We start from the raw sequence: 27484 nt of genomic DNA, 5'->3' as shown, positions 1-27484 counted from the left end.
TAAATGTTAACTACGTACACTGCATGAAATGTGCCAAGGGCAAAACTGTCAAAAAATATCAAAGGTAACAGTGTAAAAAAAAACGACAACATTTGTAATAACTTACAATGTACGTCTACAGTTCTGTTTATAGATATTTATAGATTTTGTTCATTTCATTTCATTGGCATTTGACACAGTTTCTATACATCGAATGGCTCCAGCAATTCTATCTCACTTATAACTTTTTTCTTTGGGGTGGGGGTGGGGAGGAGGGAGTGGGGGTGGGGAGGAGAGGGGGGGGGGGGTTATTGTGACCTCCTACAATTTTTGGACCGAAAGATAGAAAGAAAGTAGGTCATATGGCACTAATTTCCTTCACTACTGTACATTCACAACTTCTGTAACACAACAAAACGCCCCAGGGAAAAATACAGAAAATTTGATTTTGCAACCGACTGCACAAAGGCTTGGCTACAGTAACAGACGACTAGCGTCCCAACAAAACTTGTCCAAATCAGATAAGATCGGGCGGTGAGATAAAAATCTCTGGAAATATTTTGATTCCATTTTTTTTTCCCTTTCATTTCTGAAGCATTTCACAAATCTTTGTGTGGCAATGAATACAGTGGTTGAATCGACTGGAAAGCATGAGGTTCTGAACTTTTTGCACAAGTTACGAAAGTGGGTTATAAGACCGGCAACCGATTTTTATGAAAACTCTTTGTAACGTACGATGCATCGGACATAGTTGCAGAGCTGCGACGCGTCGTATCCCTACGATGCGTCGTAGCATCCTGCGATTCATTTCACAAAACATGTCATCAGTGCGATGTGTCAAAGGTGTATTTATAGCAATAGTCGTCTGATATTCAGCAAAGAGTCGTCTGATCTCATCTCGAAAAGTTTTTAAAACGTAAAATAAAATGGCGGACGTATGCTGCAGTTTTAAAGGAAAACACGCTCACGGTGGACTGTTAGCTACTTTGAAATTCCAACTGCAATTTTCGAGGCTAATTCATATTTAGTTTGATGTATTTTCCACTTACAACTTCACACGCATTGTCTCGGTATTATAATCTCGTTTATGTAATTTTTATGGCATAAAACTGGCTAAGAAAAGGACGTTCTTATTTTGCAATGACCACCAGACATGTCCAAACTTGCAACATTTTAAAGCCATTTTTCAAGGAACTTACGACGTATTCGACTTATCGTAAGTTAAGTTAAATGTATCACTATCATACAACACATTGCAAGTTGCGACATGTTCTGCGTCGCAACTCGAGTTGCGACACATCGCAGCGCTTCCTGAAATCGGGTCCAGTAAACTTTCGCGCTCTACAAATTCTTAGTTGGTAGAGTACCAGTGTGGTCTTCCGGAGGTTGTAGGTTAGAATCCGGACTCATTCAATTTTTCATTATTCAACTGCTGTATTGGGTTATTAGCCTAGCAAATCTTCATCGGTATTCCGGAGGTTGCAGGTTAGAATCCTGTCTCAGTCAATTTTTTTAATTCAACTACTGTAGAGGGTTAGGCAATTAAACTTTTAGCACTCTACAAACTCTTTGTTGGTAGAGCACCAGAGTGGTATTCCGGAGGTTGCAGGTTAGAATCCTGCCTCCGTCAATTTTTCTTATTGTAGTGGGTTAGGCAATTCAACTTTTAGCACTCCACAAACTCTTAGTTGCTAGAGCACCAGAGTGGTATTCCGGAGGTTGCAGGTTCGAATCCTGACTCAGTCAATTTTTCATTATTCAACCGCTGTATTGGGTTATTAGCCTAGCAAATCTTCATCAGTATTCCGGAGGTTGCAGGTTCAAATCCTCTCTCAGTCAATTTTTCTTAATTTAACTACTGTAGTGGGTTAGGCAATTTCACTTTTAGCACTCTACAAACTCTTAGTTGGTAGAGCACCAGAGTGGTATTCCGGAGGTTGCAGGTTCAAATCCTCTCTCAGTCAATTTTTCTTAATTTAACTACTGTAGTGGGTTAGGCAATTAAACTTTTAGCACTCTACAAACTCTTAGTTGGTAGAGTGCCAGTGTGGTCTTCTGAAGGTTGCAGGTTCGAATCCTGACTCAGTCAATTTTTCATTATTCAACTGCTGTACTGGGTTATTAGTCTAGCAAATCTTCATCAGTATTCCGGAGGTTGCAGGTTCAAATCCTCTCTCAGTCAATTTTTCTTAATTTAACTACTGTAGTGGGTTACTTGGCAATTAAACTTTTAGCACTCTACAAAGTCTTAGTTGGTGGAGCACCAGAGTGGTATTCCGGAGGTTGCAGGTTCGAATCCTACCTCAGTCAATTTTTCTTAATTCAACTACTGTAGTGGGTTAGGCAATTCAACTTTTAGCACTCTACAAACTCTTAGTTGGTAGAGTACCAGAGTGGTATTCTGGAGGTTGCAGGTTCAAATCCTGTCTCAGTCAATTTTTCATTATTCAACTACTGTAGTGGGTTAGGCAACTCAACTTTTAGCACTCTACAAACTCTTTGTTGGTAGAGCACCAGAGTGGTATTCAGGAGGTTGCAGGTTAGAATCCTGCCTCAGTCATTTTTTTCAACTGCTGTAGTGGGTTATTAAAGTAGTAAACATTCAGCGCTCTACAAAGTTTCACTTGGTAGAGCACAAATAAAGCATTCAGGAGGCTGCTGGTTAGGAAAACGAAAACATTCACAAAATATATATAAAAACCAGAAAGAATGAAAGAAGAACAAGAAAGTTGGACTTACTGAGTTCCTCAGCGAGGTCCACCCTTCTGCCTGTGAGTAGTCGAGTCTTGAGTTCCGAGTCATCGCCGAAATCTTCCAGGACTTGCTTAACCTCCATCTCAAGCCGCCTTGCTGTTTTTTGTATAGCAAAGTGAAAGCAGAGTTGTAAATTTTAGATCTACTTGTGCTTGAAACAAGGATAGGCTGTTTTTCAAGCTCATGGATATTTTGTGCTGAAGTGTGGTTATAAAAGTGGATAAAAATCGGCAAATACAGTGGAACATCGCTATACTGAACACCACTATACCTAACATTTGGCTATACTGAACATCGTCCTTGGCTCCCAATTTTTGTTGGGAATGAACCAAACATTGTTGTTGAAATATGTCAAACTGAAGAGCAACAAGTTGCGATTATTTCCCCACGGAATAGAAGGGGAAAGCCACCCATTGCTGTAGGTAGTAAGCTCAAAAACTGTGTAATTGCATAATTCAATAGTCGGCACATGTTCAAAGTCATCTTTCAGTAACAACCAGGGCGTGCAGGGTGAAGTTCTGAAGGGCGCTAATTATTGAAAAGTGTGTACCGGACCACCGGCAGCTTAAAATCGCTATACCGAACGATTGTTATTATGAACAATTTCTGTGGATCCCGCGATACATATTCGTTATAGTGATGTTCCACTGTAGTGGCACTCAATGCACTGCATCAATATTACTCCTTCTTGTCAGGCCTATAAAACATTTTAAAGACCATGTCAGCTCCCTGGGGAGTATACAGCTTCACGCTTCCATATCGAAGTGCAACTAGCTATATCAAACACAATAACCATCTCATCTCTCACAGGTACCCATTTACTCCTGGGTGGAGAGAAGCAATTAGTGAAAAGTGCCTTGCCCAAGGACACACGCACCACAACCCCTGGCAGGACTAGAACCCACAACCCGCAGAACTACCAACAAGATCTTGAGTTCTGGCTCGCCAGGGGAGTCAGGTTGGCGTAGTGGTACTTTCCTCGCCTTCCACCGCTGTGACCCGGGTTCGAATCCCGCCTGGGCCAATATGTGGATTGGTTTTCAGTCCCTACCTGATTCCGTGGGTTTTCCTCAGAATATTCCTCTGGGCTTTTCCTCCCACCTCTAAAACTGTAATTTCTTCTCATTGTCTTCTCTCTACAGGTTTCTCCAGGCTTTTGAGCTACAGTGCTTAGGGTACTTTTGAGGAATCCTTGGTTTCATTACCAGAAAGAAATAAAATAAAATAAAGTTGAGTGTATTCCCTGACATACCTTCGGTGTTCATGATCTGCTGTCGCAGCACGTTACTGGTGAGTTGCAGTGTCTTCTGTATCCTCCAGAATAGAACGATATCGTGACATTCCATCTGATCGAAAAAAAATGAAATCAAAACTAAACATAGTTTCGGGATTATTAGTCAAAACTGAGAGGTAGTATTTGAATAGTCTCAAGGCCATGTAGCTGCGTTGTTATTCAAAGAATTGGGCGAGTACTAACAAACTTGCTTCACTGGCAATTTAGCCTGAAAAAAAACCCCAAGACTCGCATAAGTATTAGGCAAAAACAGCCTCCTCCACATAAACAGACTTAAAGTCCATGTGGGTCTGACACAGGGTTAAAAAGAGGCACAGTATGTTGAAATGGCCCTATGTGACAGGGGCGAGATTGAGAGAACTTAAAAATTCCAAAATAATACCTTAAAATAATCGACAGAGGGTTTTAGGGTCACAGAGGGCCTCAGAGTAACATATGGTCTATGGTACATACATGTAAATTTCCTATTAAGCAACCTCAAAATACCAATTTCATTTGTTTATATAAACTTTTATAGGTAAAAATACGTTTACGGTAAAACTTCAGGATTTTGAGATTTCAAAATTATTTCCTTAAAAATCCTGAAATCATGACAACTCCCGACCAAAAAGAATCCTCAAATCAGAACAAATGCTGACAAATGTCACCCCTTATATGAATTTTGAATTCTTTTGAAAGAGAAGCATTTTTTATTTCAAGCTGCTCACCCCTGTATCGCTGAACCCCCTCTGATAATGGAAGAATCCTCTCCGGCATTCCTGGGCCTTGTTGATGGCCTTCTGCAGGAAGTACTTGCGGTAAAGCGGGTGCCACGTCTCCCGTATCTGACAACAGACAAAAAATAATATTAGTTATCCAGCGAGCGCGAGTGGAACACGGAATAATGTAGTGTGTCTGTGTCCGGCCGAGTGGTATGTGGGACACAGACGCACTACATTTTCCGTGTTCCACGAGCGCGAGCGTGATAACGAATTTATCTTCAAGCAAACTTGACGCGCAGTAAAGTTGGATCATCGCTTCACACGAACCTTTTAGCGGTTTAGCGCATGCAGCTGGAATGTCGCTCGCATCTTGGAATAGCGCAATACGCAGGGTGCGATATGGACCGTGCAATACAGCCTCATATCACACTGTTGTTGCCATGGATCGAACAATCAGGATCGAGGATTCAAGTTTACTTGAAGATAAGTTGTGATACAAGTACAGTAAGGCCAACAAAAAAAAAGTCTCCGGTTTCTGGTATGGAGCTTCCCCAAAAAGTGGTGCAGCGACGCGGCTTTTTTGTTTTGTTTACCTGTCTTTTTTGCTTCAAATGTCGGCTGATGACTGCAAATGGTGCCCGACTAAACTTAGTGCAAATATATGGGAGTGCGGAGAGGCCACATAAAGCTTATTCTCGACCATAACCCCATCTAAAAACACGTTGAAATTGTGCAGCAGCAGGATTCCAGTCAAACCAGTGAGTTTGACGGTTTTGAGACATCATCTTTTATTGAAAAAAAAACTGTTTCATTTTGCCGACGCGCATGGCTACGGCAACGCGCGCGCATACCAGAAACCGGAGACTTTTTATTTTTGGCCTAAGCGATACTTTTATATTTAGCTGAACAAGCTGGTTTTAATTGGGTATAGGGATCCATTTCTTCAGCACACAGTGCTAAATTGGTCAAACCAGTTTGAACAAGAATCTCATGACAGAATGTCGAAATATCAATACTTACAAATTCACTGTCGACGGACACCGCCTTCGTTTCTAGGTTCTTCCTGACGGCTGTCACCTCGTCACTGGACAGCACGGGTTGGTGCTTCTGTGAGGTAGGGTCAAAGGTCAAGAATAGCCAATCAACATCCATCGCAGCAATCCCAAAGCAAAAGAAAATATCCAGGATTTGGAAACATATCAAAGAGATATGTACATTTTTCTCAAGAAATTTAAGTTCCAATTATCAATAATAAATATATATATATATATCAAGCCGAGTAAAAAAACCACCTTTCTCGTCTCTGCTGTTTGAAAAAATGAAGGAGATGGCCTCCCCACCGTTTTTTCTTAAGATGGCGGATGGGTTCTTCAAATTTTTCGACTCTTTGACCGATACAAAATTTTCTCCAAAGGAGTTGGGTCTCCCTTCTACATGCTACAATTTTGTTTGCAGAATTGGGACTTCAAGGCCCAAGTGAAGGAACCATCGCTGGGCTGCAGTGCACCGTCCTGATCCAAATTGTTTGATTTTTTTTCTTCAAAATTTGCGGTAGTTCAGTTTTAACTAAACGCTTAAATGTTTATTTACCTCTGAAGCTTGCAGTAGTTTCTCCAGTTCCTCCCTGGCCTGTCTCCTATTATTCTGTAATGAACAAAAAGCAGGCGTGTTTTAGTTTGACGAATAACTGATGTCAAAACCTCAATTACAGACCTCAATTGGACTTCCCTCCAGTAGGATATGTGCGGCGTTCTGGCAAAATGAGACAGAACTGGGCAGAGGTTGAAATAAGGGTTTGAGGATATTAGGAAAGAGAATAAAATTCTCCTTACAATATTGTTTGTTGCACTTCAACTTCAACTTCAACACTTCAAGGGTTTGAGGATATTAGGAAAGAGAATAAAATTCTCCTTACAATATTGTTTGTTGCACTTCAAACGGCCATTCTGTTGACAGGGTATGGACGTCTAAAGTGTGCATTTATCGAGGTACCAAAAAGTAAAATAATAAGAAAAAGGCCTTCACATTTTCGAATTCGTGTTCGTGAAAATGAAAAATATCAATAAATCTGAAAATCAAAGGAACAAAAAAACTCATTTGGGTTTTGGCATTTTTCTCCACTACTGCCAGAACACCTCACAGTTTATATTGATGATGAGCCCTTGTCTGATTTGGGTAGTTTTTGCCAATAGCATGCTACAGTGAAATTTGTGTGGCTGTGGCTACCTCTTTTGCCATTGGTGCACTAAGGTGAATAGCCGTAGCCAAAGACAACAATACCAGCTTCAGACGCACATGTAGCCTTACTTTAAAATTTGAAAATCGTGTAACTATGGCTGTGGCTTTTGCCATTGGTGCACTAAGGTGAATAGCAGTAGCCATAGACAATACCAGTCACAGACGTAGCCTTACTTAAAATTTGAAAATTGTGTAACTATGGCTGTGGCTTTTGCCATTGGTGCACTAAGGTGAATAGCCGTAGCCATAGACAATACCAGTCACAGACGTAGCCTTACTTAAAATTTGAAAATTGTGTGACTATGGCTGTGGCTTTTGCCATTGGTGCACTAAGGTTAATAGCCGTAGCCATAGACAAAACAATACCAGCTTCAGACGTAGCCTTACTTGAATTTGAGAATCATGTGGCTGTGGCTACGGCTTTTGCCATTGGTGCACTAAGGTGAATAGCCGTAGCCATTGACAAAACAATACCAGCTTCAGACGTACGTAGCCTTACTTAAAATTGAAAATCGTGTAACTGTGACTATGGCTTTTGCCATTGGTGCACTAAGGTGAATAGCCGTAGCCATAGACAAAACAATACCAGCTTCAGACATAGCCTTACTTGAATTTGAAATTTGTGTGGCTGTGGCTATGGCTTTGGCCATTGGTGCACTAAGGTGAATAGCCGTAGCCATTGACAAAACAATACCAGCTTCAGACATAGCCTTACTTGAATTTGAAATTTGTGTGGCTGTGGCTATGGCTTTTGCCATTGGTGCACTAAGGTGAATAGCTGTAGCCACAGACAACAATACCAGCTTCAGAGGTACGTAGCCTTACTTAAAATTGAAAATCGTGTAACTGTGACTATGGCTTTTGCCATTGGTGCACTAAGGTTAATAGCCGTAGCCATAGACAACAATGCCAGCTTCAGACGTAGCCTTACTTAAAATTTGAAAATCGTGTAACTGTGACTGTGGCTTTTGCCATTGGTGCACTAAGGTTAATAGCCGTAGCCATAGACAAAACAATACCAGCTTCAGACATACGTAGCCTTACTTAAAATTGAAAATTGTGTAACTGTGACTATGGCTTTTGCCATTGGTGCACTAAGGTTAATAGCCGTAGCCATAGACAAAACAATACCAGCTTCAGACGTAGCCTTACTTGAATTTGAGAATTGTGTGACTATGGCTACCGCTTTTGCCATTGGTGCACTAAGGTGAATAGCCGTAGCCATAGACAACAGTGCCCCATTTTGACATAGCCTTAGTCATTAGTCTAGTATCCAACCTGTTCAGCGGTAAGTGACTTCCAGTACAGCCAGCGCGTAGTGGTACCTGGTCCCATCAGCTCTTGAATAAGACTATCAGCTAAAGGGAAACAAACAAGCATGTGTCATGTAACATCTCTTGAAAACGTAGTCAATGAATGCATTAATAATCACAACAGTTTCCATATACGTTATAAATTTTTCAAGACTTGAAAAAAAAATTCTCCAGTTTAGGCCCCCCCCCCCAAAAGTTTCCGGTTTCTGGTATGCGCGCGCGTCGCCGTAGCCATGCGCGTCGGCAAAATGAAAAAAAAATTTTTCAATAAAAGATGATGTCTCAAAACCGCCAAACTCACTGGTTTGACTGGAATCCTGCTGCTGCACAATTTTAACGTGTTTTTAGATGGGGTTATGATCGAGAATAAGCTTTACGTGGCCTCTCTGGACTCCCATATATTTGCACTAAGTTTAGTCGGGCACCATTTGCAGTCATCAGCCGACATTTGAAGCAAAAAACAGGAAAAAAAAAAAAAAAAGCCACGTCGCCGCACCACTTTTTGGGCAAGCTCCATACCAGAAACTGGAGACTTTTTTTTTTGGCCTTAAGAGTAATTATTCCTTTGATGCCAAACCAAACATATTTTGCTGATGTCTTTAATGGTAAATGTAACATTCCCCACTTACTTTCTTGTAGTCTGATCCTGAGTACGCTGTCCATGAAGCTGATGGCCGAGTCCCATTCATGCTTATCATGAACCGACCGATCCTCCAAAGCATTGACTTGCATTACTCTCTGCAAAGATCCACAAGGTAACTAATGAACAAACTGTATCGCTAGTCAATGGAAAGTATAAATCTCCAGTAACACTTACTTCAAACAGCACGGGCTCGTAGACTTCACAACCACCAGTTCACAGAAATTGCAGCAAGGACAGACATCAATATGCAGTCATTCCTACCCCGAACTATCCGGAAATGGAACAAGCTCCCTCAAGACACCACAGACGCCCCAAACCACAACACCTTTAAGGATTTAATTTAGTTCCAGTTCCACAAGGCCTCCTTGTTAGACTTCCGCGTGGAATATTCAGGAGGATAACCACCAAGGTTCTCGAACCACGCGTCTCGCCTGTTTTCTTTTTCACCTTTTTAAAACTTTTTCAGTCTATTTGACAAGTGGACCTCAGATGACCTTTGACCTTGGTATGTGACCTTTGACAGCATTTTCATATGAAGGTTGCCATGTTGCATCTATGAACCAAGTTTGGTTCTAATTGGACTTCAACTTTTGAAATGAGACCAATTTTTCGAAACTTTAACCAGAATACCACATACGTACAGACGGACAGATAATACATACGGACAGACATAGAGATTGCATGGTCTCTTTCCTGAACTTCGCTCAGGCAAGGCAAAAAAAGGCCGCAGATTTTTCCCAAATCAAGAAATTTTCTTGCATGTTTGTTGCGCTGGGCAGTATACCAGACTATCAGCAGCCTGCTGGAGAAAGTCTCACTTCCAGAATATTTTGCCGATTTTCCCCCCAAATTAAGAATTTTTTTAAAGCATTTTTGTTGTGCTAGGCAGCATACCAGACTATCGGCAGCCTGTTCCTGCCACTTGTGCCTGTTGATGCCTTCTTGCTTGACGGCCGACTTGACGTCGTTGAAGAGAGGATCGTGACTACCCTTGGCCTTGTCCATGTCTACAAGTTTGGAGAACTCCTCCACCAGTGTCTCCAGAGCAACCTGAGAACAAAAGGTATGGTGATCCTTGAAATGTACGACTCAAAATATTGAACGTTGGACTTTTTGCATTGGGGAGAAGTAATGTTTAACCAGTTCGCGTCGGATGGAGGACAAGCACGCAACGAGCAAGGCCGGAAATATCTTCTTCTCTGGACTTCAACTTTTGAAATGAGACCAATTTTTCGAAACTTTAACCAGAATACCACATACGTACGGACGGATGGATAATACATACGGACAGACATAGAGATTGCATGGTCTCTCTCAAAAAAAGGGCGCAGATTTTTCCCAAATCTTCTTCTCGTTCGCAACGAGCATGGGCGGAAATATCTGTGTGCTGCCTGAAGATGACGGCCTGAACCCGTCTGGCATCGAGGTTCGTAAAAAACAATCCTGCGCATGGGTCCTGTCAATGTCAAAATAATCCCGGCGCGAACTGGTTTTATATCAGGTTTTGCCCTTCACTGACATATGTAAAGCGTTCTGGCAAAACGAGACGGAACTGGGCAGACGTTGAAATGAGTGTTTGTTGGTATTAGAAAAGACAATAAAATGGCCCTTATAATATTATTTGTTGCACTTCAATCAGACATTCCATTGACAAGTTATGGCTGTTTAAAGTTTTTACGTCGCCGGACGTAAAAACAAGTAAAATACTGGGAAAACCTTGAAATTTTCTAGTTTTGTATTCGTGAAAATGAAAGATGCCAATTCTTTTCCCCTAGAATCACTGTTATTCCACGATTTTCTTACTATTTCTGTAAAATCTGTGTTGCAGACCCGGCATCATCGAAAAAGTCAGTTTTTGACCCAAAAATCGGACTGGACAAAAATTGCTCAAAAGTTTACACGAGGTGCCTAGAGGCCAGAATTGAATTCCCTGAAGAGTTCAACTCATTACATTCAGTATCTAGTGAGAAAACAAAACTGTTTGGCTTTTTACAAAATGCCCCCAAAACTTCAACGTTTTCCATAGCCGGCATCATCGAAAAAGTCCGTTTTTGACCCAAAAATCCAACTTGTCCAAAAATTGACACGAGGTGCCTAGAGGCAAGAATTGAATTCCCTGAAGAGTTCAACTCATTACATTCAGAATCCAGTGAGAAAACAAAACGTTTTGACTTTTTACAAAATGCCCCAAAACTTCAACGTTTTCCATAGCCGGCATCATCGAAAAAGTCAGTTTTTGACCCAAAAATCCAACTCGACAAAAATTGCTCAAAAGTTTACAAAACAGTAACCTGTGGAAGGTTCAAAGAAGCATTGTGGATGGCTACTCTCTGAAAGTATTCTTCAAAAGATTGTGATGTTGCATTTTTCAAGTGCTTCTCCACTTGGGAGAATCTCAAGAGTCTTATTAGGCCAAAAAAAAAAAGTCTCCGGTTTCTGGTATGGAGCTTGCCCAAAAAGTGGTACGGCGACGCGGATTTTTTTTTTTTTTTACCTGTTTTTTTTGCTTCAAATGTCGGCTGATGACTGCAAATGGTGCCCGACTAAACTTAGTGCAAATATAATGGGAGTCCAGAGAGACCACATAAAGCTTATTCTCGATCATAACCCCATCTAAAAACTAGGGCTGAGTCAATTCGAATAATTGAATATTCGAATATTCGACCTTCCAATCGATCGAATATTCGAATATTCGGTTATTTGGCCATTCCAAATTCCCTCAAAAGCAAAAATATGCCATACATGTACATGTATAGTCAACGTACGTGCGCACGTCAGCATGCCATGCATGATTTCTTCACAGGTAAGTCAGGTATTTGACAACAATCAGTTGTTCTTCAGTCGTCAGTAATTTAAAGATTAACAATAACCAGAGAAGCTAGAGTGAAGGATTCCTTGTTTGCATGGGGGACATATTAAGCCGTGAACCCCAAACACGGCGGGTGGCGTCAGCTATTGTGACTCTCCGACCCTTAACTCGCAAACAGGAACCGAGCATATCTATTACTGGAAGCTTCTTGAAGTCTACAAAACGGTGTACTTCCTAGTCACAGTATTGAGGATAAAAAATCACTTTTATAATAATAACTCGCACTTTTTGTCACCAAGAATTGAGGAAATGATTTTAAATCATTTTAAATAAATTTATTCTCAACAACCAAAAACTCCAAGAAAAAAACCTATGATATTTAATGTCTTTATTCAATGAAATATGGGTCTTTGAATTGTAAATGCATATTTAAGTTTATGCAAATAATGGGCGTGGGCGCGGCATACACACGCCCCAGCTTGACACGTGCAAAGCAGTATTTCCTTGTTTGCCCACAGGGGATGTATTATAAGCTGTGTACCCAAAACACGAAGGGTGACATTTCAGCAAAAAAAAAAAAAAAAAAATCGCCAGCCGAGCTCCGGCGGGCGCATTGTTGGCGGGCTAATTAGGGCACAGGTGCGCTGACCCGGTTCTTTTGTCTGGCTAAGTGCGTGCTCTGGAGATAACTTTCTAACAAATAGGCCACTAAAAGGTTTGGATATTCCAACTTGTAACATTTTGATACATTTTATCTAGCTGTGGTTTTCTATGCTGGGAATCAGGGGTACGGTGCGGTGAGTTGACCGCAAAGTCTGTCTGGCGAAATAAATGAGAGCTCTTTTGAGTTTGAAATCCTCTCTGTTGTCTGCCCTTTTTCTTGCGTTTTGCTCAACTTGGAGGACATAAGCCAGAGGTTCCCGCTATTATTACTGAAAGTATAATTGCTGAACTAGTTTTTGAAGTGTTTATGTATGTTTTATTTGTGCAAATATTGGGTGCAATTAGCAGACTAACCCAGCGAACAAAGCTGACGGACAGCGAACGAAAATGTGTTCGATAAAAGGGTGCTCTGATCAGTTGAGAGAACTAGATTATTTTGTACATGTACATGTATATAATTACGGAGGCATCTAACAGCCATAATAAATTTACCCCTAAAAGTAAACAAGAAATTCTTTTAGAAAAATCCCAGAGTCCGTAACGTAAATGAACCAAGGTTTTCAAAACGTTTTAATGTAATGTTGGGGTTCATGACAAGTTTTCTACAACACCGCCACGTGCTGTGAGCAGCATACTGCATGCAAGGCGATTCCCTATAACCACGTGCATTCGACACGATTGATTCGACACGATTGAACAGGCGATGGAAAACTTTGGGGGGAATTGGCTTCGCTGTATCAGTGTAATGTACCGCTTCTTGTGCGACCCTGTGCGAGCAGTACGTCCTCAAAATAAGTACATGAAAACGGAAAATACAAAGGCCCACACAGAAAAAAGAAATCAAGTTCTTTGCATGAGATTGCAGAGGTCTTCTACATCGATGTTGGCATGCCATTTTCGCGATGTCAATAGCCGATCCAGTAAGCCCCTCCCACTGCGCACGTGGGCAAATTAACACGTGCTCCTCTCCAATGCCACGCTGCATTTTCCTATGCTGCACACATGTACATGTAACACCAACGCGCGGGGAAACTTGCCAGGATCGCATCGGGGAAAAACAGCGGCGGTTTTCTTTTGAAAGTAGGGATTGTAAGTAGGACAACAACAAACAAAAATACGGACAGCGGAAACGTTACTACTCATGCTAGAAGTTTGATATGAAAAGGTGTCAGGAAGTGTTTTGTGAAGACATGAAAGACAAAATGTCTTGTTTATCTTGTCGGAAGAATCAGCGATTGGTGTTGCAGTCCGGCGTTAAAAAAATGGGTTGGCTTTACTGCAAGCACTCCCAAAGCAAAAGTAATATATGTATGGCATTATTGCTTGGCATATATACAAGCTACTTTTATGGGGGTTTTTGGCAGCAACTTGAAACTTAACTTTGAGAATACACTTTTGTTGTAAAAAAAAAGGAGTTTTTTCCACCTTTTTATTTCATTGCATATCACCACCGAATATTCTTATTCGAAAATAAATATTCGAATATTCGTTTATCGATCGAATAACCGAATATCCGAATATTCGGCACAGCCCTACTAAAAACATGTTAAAACTGTGCAGCAGCAGGATTCCAGTCGAACCAGTGAGTTTGGCGGTTTTGAGACCTCATCTTTTATTGAAAAAAAAAAAATTTTCATTTTGCCGACGCACATGGCTACGGCGACGCGCGCGCATACCAGAAACCGGAGACTTTTTTGTGTGTGGCCTAAACACCCACGAATTGTTTTCAGTACTGTATCCTTCCACTTGTGTTATAATGAACGTCTCTACTCACATCAACGCTTTTCTTGGGGAGTTGCTGATCGGCCCACTGTTTGAGTTTGATGTCGACCGTAGTATTGAAGGTCCTGTAAGACAATAATCACATACACCACTTGTAATTTAAAGATTCTTGATGAGATACTCATCAGGAATTTGTGCCGGGGGGATTCATCACCAAATCAATGCTGAATTGTAGACAGGTTTTTTCTCGGACACTTGACCTCCGTAAAATCAATTGGGGGGGGGGGGGGGGACCTTTCAATTGGAGCGCTGTTCATATCCGACGATCATGAACTATATTACAGAATAGAGTACACATACCCCCGTACCCCAGCTGGCTCAGTCCGAATGTTGTGCACAGGCGGACATTATTACCGGTATAATTGTCATAATTTTATTGGGTGTCAGAGCGGGGAAGGGGGGGGGGGGGGGTTCACATTATTCTAAATACATTTCTATGAAACAAAAATTGAGACAGAGCTGGGGGGTTTCGACCCACAACCCCCCCCCCCCCCCCCCCCTCATCTGGATCCGCGTCTGACCATTTTGTATTAATGTTAATTCAAACATTAAGGCGTGTTCACATTGATGACATGCATGTTGCATCAGAGCTAATCTGTGTGTTAGGCCAGTATTAAAGTAACAAGTAGGCTTATCCAATGAACTGATGAAATCAGATGATGAAATCTAAGGCCCGCCTCAGTCCGACCTGCGATTTGCTTGCGCCGCGACAGAACCGTCGCCATCAAGCAGAAAAGTAATGCTCAGGTCACAAAACTGAGAAATTGTGTGATTCTCGTGGAACAAGCGGCATTGCAACACAAAATAATCGCAACGTGCTCACAGCACCTACGGCAGGACCACGATTCCTCGGCACAGACGTGATCATGTGACGTCTTCAAAATGGCGGTGCGCGTGTTGATAACAATCAGATGATTTTCCACCGCCACATTCGACCACGTTTGCCGCACACTGATTATCGTCTCCCAAAACTTCTTTTAGGCGACACAAATAAATTTAGGCTCTCAGCCAATACCAATGGGTAAACTGTCTCAGGTATTTATGAATATAATTTCAGAGCCTTCTGACGGCATTGCCTGTCTTCATTAAAGGTATAGTCCATCATTTGTAATTTGTGCATTTTGTTTGTTTGAAGCAACAAACATGCTCAAAATCTAAAGAAGGGTACTGAACAACTAACCTGATGAAGTTTCAGCTCAGCTTCAGCTGTATATTCCGAGAAAAACAGCGTTCTACGATCTTGATTTCAAATCAAAAGTTGTTGAATCATGTTTTGAATTGGGCCTGAATTCAGCGTCCGAGACACGTTCTCACTGAGCCGATTGCAGCTACGCGATGTTGCGCACTGATCCAACGAATTATAGCAACCGCGTGTGCGTGTGGGTCGTGCCAATGCTTGTTCGCACTTTGCCGCAAAGCAAAACAAAACTACTAATTTAAATTTCCTACGGTGCGTCTTAAGAAGCACCGTTGAAAAGGCCTTCTTTTGTTGATTTCTGCAAAATGACACCTTTCCAGAAAGAATAATTTCACAGGGAGTTTAGTCCCCTTACTATCTTTCAACCAAGTATGTTTTTCAACAAGAATTACGTCAGTTACTTTTTGGATAGCTGCAAATGATGGACTCCAGCTTTAACTGAGAGAGGTCTTTATCTTACCCAGCATCCGGTGACTGGGCGGCAGGAAGGTAGATATTCTCAAACACGTAGCCAGACATCCGCTCCCATAGAACTTTAGACAATGCCTCTTCCCTACAAACCAACCAAATAAGAGAAAGATATTAACGAAAGCATATTTTTTTTTAACCCTAACCATCCCAAATCCTCCCAAATCCTCTTTGCAAATTGGAGGAATTTGCAGGGTTGAGGCTACATGGCAAAAGTGCATTGCTGATTTTGGAGGATGCACTGTGTCAAGGTCTTGGCTCGGACCTTGTGTTGTTTATGGTCAGCCGTGCTTAAATTTAGGCCTAGATTATACTTGACATCCTCCGCACTGCTCCAGGATGTCACGGACTCTGCCTCAACATATTGACAGTTATTGCTGGAGGATTTTGCAGGATTGAGGCAGTGGTCACCCCTCCAAGGACCACAGTCAAGAAATAATGGATATTTTGCAGGATTAAGGTGCTATGTTATTTTTACATGGAGGTAGTTGGAGGATTTTGCAGGATTGAGGTTGCATCCTAGCAAAAATGCTGAGGGAGTTAGGGTTAAATCGCAATCACTTGAATCTCGTAAACGGACAAACTACATCGAAGCAATTCACAATGCAGAACATCTGCTGTAAGAGACACAAATAAAAGTTACCCACAGTGCATTTTACATTACATTCCTTTACCTAAAAGGTTATTTATTTTCTAGTCAAAGAAAACTGTTGAGCCTCCCCCTGCCCAACAAATCCTACAAAACCACCGAGGGTTTGATGTACGGTTAAAGTTCCAATGAACGGTTTGCAAATATGTACATACAGTTTATAAGGGTGGTTAGCCAGTTTGCGTCGGAAGACGTAATAACACGCACTTGCTGTTTTTGTACACAGGCAAAGGCTGACGGGTGTTTTCCAAAACGTCAAGATTTGCCTGGACTCGCCTCCGGGTGACGTCTAAACACGCTAATCCCTCGTGCCTTTTGTACACACATACAAAGTCCGTGAGGGCTGCGGAGGCAGACAGTGTGTTGATCTTGAATTGGCTGCAGTGCACGGCCTATTGGTGTACAATTTACGTTCCGTTGCACACCCCGGAGTGTTGAAAAATATGAAGTTTCGCCAAGAAATATTGTACAAATACTGTTGAAATGACTCTTGCGATGCATTATTTGTGGCATTTGGCTGTATATCAGAAGTTGGCCGGAAAATGTTGCCTTTCGAGAAAATCAAAATTTTCGGCAAAAATAATCCCGGCGCGAAGTGGTTAAGTAACTGCACGCCATGAACCTGCTGCGAGTGGGATTGTAATATGGGCCAAGATGGGTAAGGAGTCTATATACTCCCCTTCTTGAAACCTGGGCTTCAGTTTGGGCTGATGGCATTAGAGTCCACGTTAGAATTGTGACTCACCAGACTTTAGGCTGGATCTCACTCAGGCACAGCACCTCATCCAGTATCTCACCCTTGGCTTTCTCAAATAGTTCGTCCTTCAAAAGAGAGAAAAACGGGGGGAAAATTAGTAAAGAACTTTGGGAGTCTCTGCATTCAAAGCACTCATGTGGGGAACCATCGTTCCCCAAAACTGCTGTGGATGTCGTTCTTACGTTGAAAACATGAAAACATGGGTATACATGTATGTCTCCCCAAAATGACGTCACTGCCTAGTTTTTCACATGCTTAATTTCTTCTGCACACCACACACTGTAACTTTAACTGATTTTTTAGCATCTGTATTACATTGTATTACATTGTGCTGATTCACCGATGAATCCATAAAACCAATGTGTGCTTGGGTCGGGGGGGGGGTTCAGGCACTACAGGGAGTAATCCGGTTAGTTAGTGTGACGTCAGTTCAGTTTAAACCACGCCCACTGCCCATTCAGTAGCATTGGAACCATTGGAACCGGAAGCTAACGCAACTTGAGTGTTTATCCAATGGGTGCTAGTAATCAGTGGTGCGCATGCGTGTATGACGTTTTTACTAACGAACCGGATAGGCAGGACGGTTTGGATAGCTTCAGTAACTGACAGTTTAAACAGTGCTTCTTACCCTGTCCAGTTCTCGTAGCCTTGCAAAGTTGTTCTTCCATTCTGTTTCTAGATTAAATCTAGTAGCTGTTGACCAAAAACAGAGATGCAAAAAACAAGAAAAATTTAATTGGCCATATTGGAGATAAACATCAACAGAAGTTGTTATGTTGGAATACGAGCGCAAATGTTTTCCTCTTAGAAAAGCCTGCAATTTCAAAATCCGACATTTCATGCATTCACAGTTTTTTAGTTGATTCCGTACTGTGGACAAATCTTGATTCTGTAGACATGCGGAGTTTCAAATTGACCAGTAAATTGTCCCTACCTTTGTAGATGTCGGCCTGCTGCGTAACCGACTCCTGAACCATCTTCCAGAAGCAGTCAGACACTGCAAAGCTCAGGTTCTGCGTAGTCATCTGACTGGGCTTCAGGGTACCAGACCTGACGCGGACAGAAACAAAATTTCAAATCACCAACTGGAATTGCTAAACCTGTACTTGTCTGAAGCCAGATATGGTATGGTTTTGGCAGGAACAGAAAAAGTATTTTTTTCTAAATGTAAGGATTCAGACGTCTGAATACAATAATGTGCACGGGAGTGTTTTTGAATCGAGATAGAGTTATTATGCAAAACAAAATTGACATAAAAATCGTCAACTCTTTTGTAGACGTCTTTTACAACCCTCTGAAAACAAGGTTGTTATTTTAAGTTGCTTTTGCACACAAAGAGATCAACTCTGTGAGTAGACTGGTTCTGGTCCCTAAGAATGTTTATGCTTATAAGGTCATGGAACCAGTCTACAATGCGAGAACTGAATTATTGTCTGGCAGTAAATAATTCAAAATCTGTAAAGTAATTACCATGAATAAACATGGTCCGATTTTTAGCTTCAATGTGTCATTCAAAAGTAAATGACTTTTGTATCACTGGAAAAAAATAGCAATTTAAGAATAAAACCTATTTCAGGGAGTGAAACTGAAAAATAGCATGGAGGAAAAATCTATAAAATCCAAATTTCTTCGTACGTCTGACCACATGATGTACAAGGTCATTAACCCTTACCCTACTTGACCCTCCAACGCATGCCAATATGTGCCTCAAGAAAATCTCCTATGTTTTTTGCATGGCCCTCCAATATCTGCCATGTCATTTCAAGGGTAACTGGACAGGCACTCCAATACATGCCACAGAGAACAATGAGAGTCCTCTGATAACAATCAAGTGCCCCCATCTGGTCAGTATCAGGCACCCTCCAGGGCCTCCAACTCCTGCCAATTGGAGCCTTCACTGCTACATCAAAGTATCCTCCAATAAACTGCAGCTGGAGGGCATTGGCATAACCAACTGACATGCAGTAAACTACCCTCAGAGAGTAAGGGTTAAAGGTGGCGCTACCTTAGTTTGGTCTGTAATTGTTTTCTACTCATTATATGACAAGCATCAGTGATGGATCACATTCACTTTTCACAGCAGCTCACTAAAGTGTCGGACATGTACGTCCCAATTTACGGAATTGCCCTGGACAGTACATCGGTAACTTACTTGAAGAGTGCCGATCCCCTGAAAAACTGCTCCTCATATTTGCGGATGGTGTCTATGCTGTCACTGGTATTGCCTGGAAATTTGAAAGGAGAAAAACAAAGATCGAAACTGACTTTCCTTACTCAGATATGACTCATTTTAAGAAGAACTTTGGTGCCTGTATGCTAATTTGTTTAAAGTATTTTCCGTCAAGTTGGTGTCCAAAACAGAAGCTTTAAGAAAAAAGATAAGCTGTACCTTTGATCCTGAGCACAGTTTCATACTTTTATGATGACCTACCTTTTCCAGTGACAACAGCGAAATATCCAAGAGCCTTCATTGGGAACAGCTTCCCTTCGAGTATTTGCTTGATCTGTGGATTAATAGCATGAGATATAACAATTAAGAAAGCAGGAGGTCGTGGGTTCGAGTCCCACCCTATTGATTTTTCCAACTTTCTCTCAGGAGGTAACACACTGAGTATACAGTGTTTAAACGTCAGTGAAGGGCAAAACCTATAATTTGATTTATATCACCCCGACGCAAAAATTCCATCTTATAATAATTAAGACTTATGTTGATCAATGTTGAACGGTAGGTTTGAAGCATATGACCAGACAGGACTAAAATCGAAAATGCTATCTCATTTTTCTTTTAAAGAATTAGACTATGAAATTTTGGACAATCTTACAAAAACCCAACATTTTAATCAAACACTTTTGACAGTTACATGCAATTAGTGACTTCTTGCCCATGGTACTGTGGCTCACAGAACCTTTCTAACGGAAGATAATCAAGTAAACAATGAAATGTTTAGTTTTTGGAGATGGGAGGAAAAACCAAGTATAAAATATCCATTTGTCCTGGACATGTCGCTAAATTTCATTAATAAATACCTTGGAGGGTTGATAGCTTCTGATTGGTTTGGACTCGATCACATGGAGGTGTATTAACATGTGACATAAAGACCGGCTCGGTCCGTTAACAGCGGCCATCCCCCTGACCCGGTCATTACCACGCAGTGAAGACCAGGTCCTCACACTGTTATTCCTTAACCCTAACTCCCCAGCCTAATTTACTAGGAACCATACCCATTCTTGCAAATTCCATCACCAACATGGGAAATTGTACACACACTGTTGGACTTAGTTTCTGGAGGTATGCCAACCCCAGTGTAAAAGACCATCAGTTTTGGGGTACTGTACCTATCCCAACAGATTTAAACACAAACCTGCTGTTGAACTTTGATGGATTGAGTTCGGTTAGGGTCAATTAACAACTGATAACTGATAACTTCATTGCTGGAAGATCGCAGGGAAGTTGTTCAGAATCCTGCAAGTTATACCCGATACAATGTCCGCAACTTGTCCGGAACTCGTTCCAGATTATGAATTCAGACGGGCCCTAACTTCTGTCTGGACTAATGAAGGTACTGTGATTTACTTTTGACCGAACTTGTGATGGACTTGATTGTGATACTTGAATAACCAACAGCCCGCTAGAAAAAAAAGAAACATTGATTGGCCACTCACCCTGCTTGGGTTGGCCGCGTTTCTCTCGGCAAGATCCACCTTGGTCAGGACAAAGATCGTCCTCTTACCCTGGGGGTCCACGTCGCTGACGATGTCCGTCACTATACTCCTCTCAGCGTCTATTGCACCATCTGTCATCGTGGGGAGGGGATTACATTGTTAACCAGTGGCTCAAGCACAAAGGGTGGAGAAGTTAGGGGCATCGTCTACAGAGCTTAATATGAAAGAACCCTTCTGTAGAGAGCACATTTAACTTTTTTAAAACAAGTATTTTGTGTGCGTGTGTGAGTAACAAATATGATTCAAGTGCTAATAAAACCCCGAAACAGAAACAACTTTGAGAAACCACTCTTTCATTCAGTAATTACTTGGATTCATAGAGGTTTCTGATAGTCATCACTCACGCTTTATCCTGTTTTGGTTTCTGACTTGTGGCCCTCGATCAAAGACATTGACAAAATGGGTAACCGCCAACCAAGGGCTGGATAGCTCAGTTGGTAGAGCACCGGAACGGCAATCCGGAGGTCACAGGTTCAAAGCTACTCCAGCCAATTCCTTTGTTCAACTTTAAAATAAAAGTTTTACTCTTTAGTGAAGGAAGGGATCAATTTACTTGTTTACCTTGTATACACAGTATGATTGCGTTAGGGTTGTTCATGTACATCTTGCTCAGTTTCTGGATGCTGTCCTTCGTATCCGCTGCCATTCCTGTGGTTACAGTCTGTCAGTGAAAGAAATATGGACGATTACACCAGGGTTCACACAATCCTGGAAAAAAATCCTGGAAAATCCTGGAATTTAAAGCTATCAAGAAAAGTCATGGAAAAGTCATGGAGATTTGTGATTTTACAAGGAGTCATGGAAAGTCGATATTCCAAGAAAAAAAGTCATGGAATCCTGCACACTCTTTGGCAGTCTTCCAGTTGACTTTCCAGTTTACTACACTTCCTCTTTATGCATACCACTCTATAGTTGTTGCATGTCCAGTGCACGCACCATTGTGATGCTTTTGTGGCGCTCAGTGGTCTTGTGTCAAACTAGAAGGCTGAAAGGGAGTGGTACATGTCTCTTGCCTCCAGAGCAATAGGCTCCAAAGATGGCAAAAACAGCATAGGAATTGGTCATGGAAAGCTTTACTTTTATCCCGGAAAAGTCGTGGAAATGTCACGGAAATTCATTTCAAGATTTTGGTGGGGACCCTGTTACACACAATTCTTAGGTTTATGTAGAACCATGCAAGGTTACATCCATCTCTGTAATGGATAGTTCTTTATTTTGCTGTAATACCTGCAACAACATGTGCGTCTCCCCAATGCAACACTGCATATTCCAACAGATGCATATCGTATTTTTGTCGGACATTTGATTGTGCAATGAAGGCCGTGACGGGTCAGAACATCAAGGGACAGGGCTTCACAGATCATTTGACTTACACTGATAATACCGGGCAGATCCACCAGGACCATTCGTTGGATGCCAGGCCCGCGGACACTCAGAGAAATCACCTGGACATAAAAAAGTTCACAGATGGAAAGTTTTCATATTTCCCGACACCAGAGAACGCTGTGTCTATGGGATCTTATATGTCATTCCATGTGCAATTCAAATATATAGCCAGTATCGCGTTAGCGCAAGACCCAAAATATTGCCAAGGAAAAAAAAATGTTACCCCAAGAATAATGAAGGCAAGTGCAAATGATGTTTACATATACTGTATGAAGTTTAAAAAACAACAGAAATATTATATGTGGCGCAAGCATTATGACAAGGCCATGAATTTATAATTAAAGTTGGCCAAATTTCGGTGCATAACTTTTTGCACAATGAAATTTGTCGCCCGAGTTCAGAAAAAGTCAACAATTAAAAAACAATTCTTACATCGGTGCTGATGGTCTGTCCTTGTTGCACACTGTTTTTCATTCTCAGTTCTATTTCCTGTCTCAACGCCTTCAGCTGCAAAAAAGAAAACAACACAAAGTTAGAATAAAATGAACTCCAAGTCGAGAGATTTATAACAGTCAAATGATTTGTAGAATTAAATACACTTCTTAGGTTAGATGTTGGTTTTGAGGAAAAAGAACAAAAATAATCTTCCTTATTTTAATGTATTCTGGTTACTTTCCCTGGTGGCAGTAAAGCAAGCCTCTATTTTGCAGAGAAGAAGTTGCTACTACTGCAAAACTACTACAAAAAATAGTATTCCACCTTATATATAGTTTGGTTGCGGTACCCGCTGCTATATCTGATTCGAACCAGCCAGCTGACCCCGGCAAGCTCGGTGGTCGAGTGGTAAGACGTCTGAACTATTAAGCAGGAGGTCATGGGTTCGAGTCCAACCCAACTGTTTTTTTCTCACAATCACTTGAGACAACACTCAATATACAGTGTTTATAATGTACATCGGTGAAGGGCAAAACCCAAAATTGAAGACACAGTTCATATTGGCAGGTTTTTTTTTAGCAGCATCATACTGGATAATATACCTCTGATTCCTTGGTCAAATCAAACTCTCTGTTACTGTCTTTGAACTGCGCCACGTGCTGTGGTCCCTCACTCAGTGTGACCTTGACCGGCGACCTAGTCATCATCTCACCAGAACCTCTGAAAATATCCACCAAAAAACTTCCAATAATTCAAAGATTTCAGCAGATCTGGTGTCTCATATAACTAAGTCGTGGGTAGCTGTGTTCGGTAGGTACAGGTAGCATAGAAATAAAGCTCTTTCATGAGACCGAGAAAAAATTATTTGTTTACGGTAACATCCTAAAACATTTCCAGGTAGGTAGGAAGGCAGGTAGGAAAATTATTTTATTTTGTAATTTTTATATGTTTGTCTGTCAGTCTCTTACACTTACTGTGAATACATGAGGATATCTTTTAACAGTATTCTGTTTACATTAACCTGTTTAATTCACAATTAACCAACATACAAGAAAACCTGCATAAGGCCAAAAAAAAAAAGTCTCCGGTTTCTGGTATGGAGCTTGCCCAAAAAGTGGTGCGGCGACGCGGCTTTTTTTTTTTTTTTACCTGTTTTTTTTTTTTTTTTCGCTTCAAATGTCGGCTGATGACTGCAAATGGTGCCCGACTAAACTTAGTGCAAATATATGGGAGTCCAAGGAGGCCACATAAAGCTTATTCTCGATCATAACCCCATCTAAAAACACGTTAAAATTGTGCAGCAGCAGAATTCCAGTCGAACCAGTGAGTTTGGCGGTTTTGAGACATCATCTTGTATTGAAAAAAAAAACTTTTTCATTTTGCCGACGCGCATGGCTACGGCGACGCGCGCGCATACCAGAAACCGGAGACTTTTTTTTTTTGGCCTAAGGAAGCCTTTTTCATTTTCAAAATATACTTTATTTTAAGTTTTTGGCTGGATGAGGCAATAAAAAGTTTGAGGTCAGCAATTTGGCTGCAAAAAAATCCAGGTAGGTCAGGTTACCGTAAACGCACAATTTTTTTTCGGCCTGACTAACTTAAAAAGAAAATTGTGCATGTGAAGGATTTATTGTTACAAATGTGCCATTGCTTTACTTACTCTAAAGTGTTGCACAAATTGAAAAAGTCATGTTTAAATACCATTGGATTTTTGCTTGAAATTTTCCCAGTTAAATTTTTATAATAGGCCGTTTACCTGTCAAATCCTGGATGCAAGATTTTGTTGGAAAATTTAAAACTTTTGATGAAAGAAACAAACAATTCTACCTTGGGAATATCCTAGCTTGGGCAATCATCTCGAGGACGCTTGTCTTTCCGGCACTCTGATCACCAACGACAACAACCTGTTACAAACAATAATCATCATTAACCCTCCTTTTATTTGATGGGGACAGTCAAAAGTTCAATCCTGTTCCCCTGCTGTGCTTTTTACACAGGCAAGTCACCAACAGTCAGACCATATTTCTCGTAGGCACTGTGACAGTCAAATGCCATCAACAGACACAAGCAGGTGACTGGTAGGCACAGCTGGCTTATCAATCTTTTACAGTCAAAGCATAGCTGCATCAGGTATCACAATAATCACAGCCAGTTAATCATACTTAATGAACAGGGAACACTCAACTGTTAAAAACAGTCACTTGATTTATTTTGACTGCTGGGCTGACCTTGTTGAGATTGCCAGCCAGAGAGGCAGGGTGAAACTCATAAGTCTTTGCACTGCCCCAAACTGCTGGAGCACTGTCTGGTTTTATGGCTTTCATCAAGGAACAAATATAATGCATTGCAAGTGCTCGTGGCAGTGGAGAAACTTGGGTCCAGTGTGCAGGGGGCACATAGGGGGCCTCATTTTCTGGAGAGGGGTACTTAACACATGGTTCGCCCTTAACTTATTCCTTCACCAGCCAGCCGGACTAGTGAACCAGACTCTTAACTAGCCCACGGGTCTTTTCACTAGTCCGCAACAAAATTTTTGGTGTTTCTTAGCAATTTTTTTTTTTTTCTTTCTACATTAATTTTGTTACACTAGCGATTTCGGTGCAATATTTGGCATGATAAATGGGCGTCAGTATCAGATTTTTTTTTTTTCACCGACCTCTTTTTAAAAAAAAAAGAAGCTAAGCGGAAAAGTTTCATACCTTATCTCAATACTTTTGACTCACTAGGTGGTCTACTTAATAGAGAATGGTTTTGACAAGCCCGCCGCCGTTTTGACTCACATTTGGCTAGTGGGTTACCTATAAGGTCGAACCCTGACTTAACAGGAATAGCTCTTTTGCCTTCCCTAAATTCTGAGAGGGGGACACAAAGGGAAGGGGGGGGGGCGGGCACAGGCTCTCCACTTTGTTACGCCACTGGCGAGTGCAAGAAGTCTCGTACAGCAGGCTTGGAAGTTTAAGGAGCTGTTTTTTAAGAAGAAAATGCTACTTTCTAAACTTGGGTAAGATTACCCTTGGTAGATGGTCCTGCATCTGGTAAGAATCGTCAGCACCGGCCAACTCATCCAGAACCTCAGAGTACATGTCAATCAACGATTTCTGAAATAAAAAAAAATTGAAATTGAACTAAATGAGATCAAGTGATGAATCGATATTGACTCAATGTGCACGTTTGCAACGTCATAGGCAGACATGTAGATCTCAAAACATTCAAAATGTTTTAGCTCTTAGTGTGAGATAAAACAAAACATCCACACTAATTATATGAACGAAGGGCTTTTTTACAAGAATACTGTTCCCACAAAACTTAAAAGGTTTACACAAACGGAAATAGGAAACACTCTTCAAATTATTCTGAAACGATGACATGGGAAACAAAATTTTGGAATATCTTTGTGCAATAGAATTTCATCAAGACTACAATTTCTTTTTTCGAAATTTGAGGGTTTAAAAAAAACCATCAAATTATGAACCACTTAGGCACACTATTTAGCGTAGCTTATATACCCCTCCACAGTTCCCACACAATGCCTCATTTACAGAATAATAAATTGAGGGGGTCATTGTGCACTCCTTCATCATTGCGAAATAGTTGCCATAGCACGTACGGACATCCATATCTACTGAACGTCAATGCTGTTTATACCTTCTCCTTGGGTGTCATGGCATGTTTATCGCCCCTCAGGAGGAGAGATTTCTTCAGCCGTTTATTGTCCCTCTCAAGACGCTCAATCTCACGCTGGTATCTCAACTAAAAACAAGAACAGAAAGGATTGATTTAGAGAAGGTGTATATATTTTTATTAGCTGTGGGATAGAAGCTTAACAAATCATCATGTCTCTCCATTAGTAACAAACGTTGACATTGTCTATTACTCCTTCATATTTTGACCGATTTCAACCAAACTTTGTCAAAAGTATCAAAAGCCCAGCCCCAACATGTCACATGACCAAACTGGGGTCAAAGGCCATCATGGGGTCAGTGGGGTCAACACCTGATATTTTACTCAAAACGCTACTCCTTCCAGAAATTACATGGCACAATCACGTGACTCATGCATAAAGACACATTCGTTTGCCCGCAGCTTCCGAGATACGATCGACCTTGTGTTTCTACGACCAAAAACCCACCATTAAACAGATGATAAAAAAACCCTCTAAATTGGTTTAAAAAAAAGCAAATATTACTTGATCTCTGTCCTGGTACAATTATTGAAATGCTCACCTGAGCTTCTAGAAATTCTTCTTTTGCCTTCTCCAACTTATCTTTATCACTTGGCTGAAATTGTAAAATGTACGAGAAAAAATGATAAATATGAGGAGAAAAATTGACACTGTATCAACAAAGTGGGATATAACTGTGGTATGTCACTGAATATATTTAGTTTCTAGTATTACCCAAAATGTGTTGTATTCAAATCTTTCTCAAGTCCTTTCTTGAAGCCAGTCACAAGTAACAAGATGAACAATGACAAAGGAATGCTTATGTCGCAGTTCATTTGAATAGCTAGTGACTTGACTTGAGACAGAAGGACTTGTGATGGACTTGGGATGGACTTGCAGGGACTCGAACATCCAGAGTTCAAGAAATATCAAGAAATATCAAAATCAAGATTTGACCAAAATGTAACTCAATGGCAAACCTTACCCATTATAACCTAGTTGAAGGAATAAAAGTGTTAATAGCTAAGTTG

General features: G+C 41.1%; 1 protein-coding gene across 2 annotated transcripts in view; it reads right to left on the bottom strand.

Annotated features, from left to right (window-relative positions):
• Positions 1-2644: 2644 nt before the first annotated feature.
• LOC119745637 (dynamin-like 120 kDa protein, mitochondrial) overlaps positions 2645-27484 on the bottom strand; it is a 31622-nt gene continuing 6782 nt past the window's right edge. For both annotated transcript variants that reach the window (XM_038222141.1, XM_038222139.1), the window contains 24 exons: positions 27016-27069; positions 26438-26542; positions 25804-25890; positions 24620-24696; positions 23395-23512; positions 22790-22864; positions 22345-22416; positions 21533-21632; positions 20912-21042; positions 19680-19752; positions 19401-19473; positions 18183-18298; positions 17877-17941; positions 17237-17313; positions 15835-15927; positions 14169-14241; positions 9817-9972; positions 8909-9017; positions 8245-8324; positions 6319-6372; positions 5749-5835; positions 4735-4851; positions 3986-4079; positions 2645-2829 (listed from right to left, as the gene is read on the bottom strand). In XM_038222141.1, the coding sequence (XP_038078069.1) occupies positions 2660-2829; positions 3986-4079; positions 4735-4851; positions 5749-5835; positions 6319-6372; positions 8245-8324; positions 8909-9017; positions 9817-9972; positions 14169-14241; positions 15835-15927; positions 17237-17313; positions 17877-17941; positions 18183-18298; positions 19401-19473; positions 19680-19752; positions 20912-21042; positions 21533-21632; positions 22345-22416; positions 22790-22864; positions 23395-23512; positions 24620-24696; positions 25804-25890; positions 26438-26542; positions 27016-27069 (2256 nt within the window). In that variant the 3' untranslated portion in view covers positions 2645-2659. The remainder of the gene's footprint in view (positions 2830-3985; positions 4080-4734; positions 4852-5748; positions 5836-6318; positions 6373-8244; positions 8325-8908; positions 9018-9816; positions 9973-14168; positions 14242-15834; positions 15928-17236; positions 17314-17876; positions 17942-18182; positions 18299-19400; positions 19474-19679; positions 19753-20911; positions 21043-21532; positions 21633-22344; positions 22417-22789; positions 22865-23394; positions 23513-24619; positions 24697-25803; positions 25891-26437; positions 26543-27015; positions 27070-27484) is intronic.

Source organism: Patiria miniata, unplaced genomic scaffold (assembly GCF_015706575.1).
Source record: "Patiria miniata isolate m_02_andy unplaced genomic scaffold, ASM1570657v1 HiC_scaffold_7, whole genome shotgun sequence".
Taxonomy (NCBI): domain Eukaryota; kingdom Metazoa; phylum Echinodermata; class Asteroidea; order Valvatida; family Asterinidae; genus Patiria; species Patiria miniata.
Note: the sequence above shows the minus strand (reverse complement) of the source record. Positions and strands in the feature narration are given on the sequence as shown.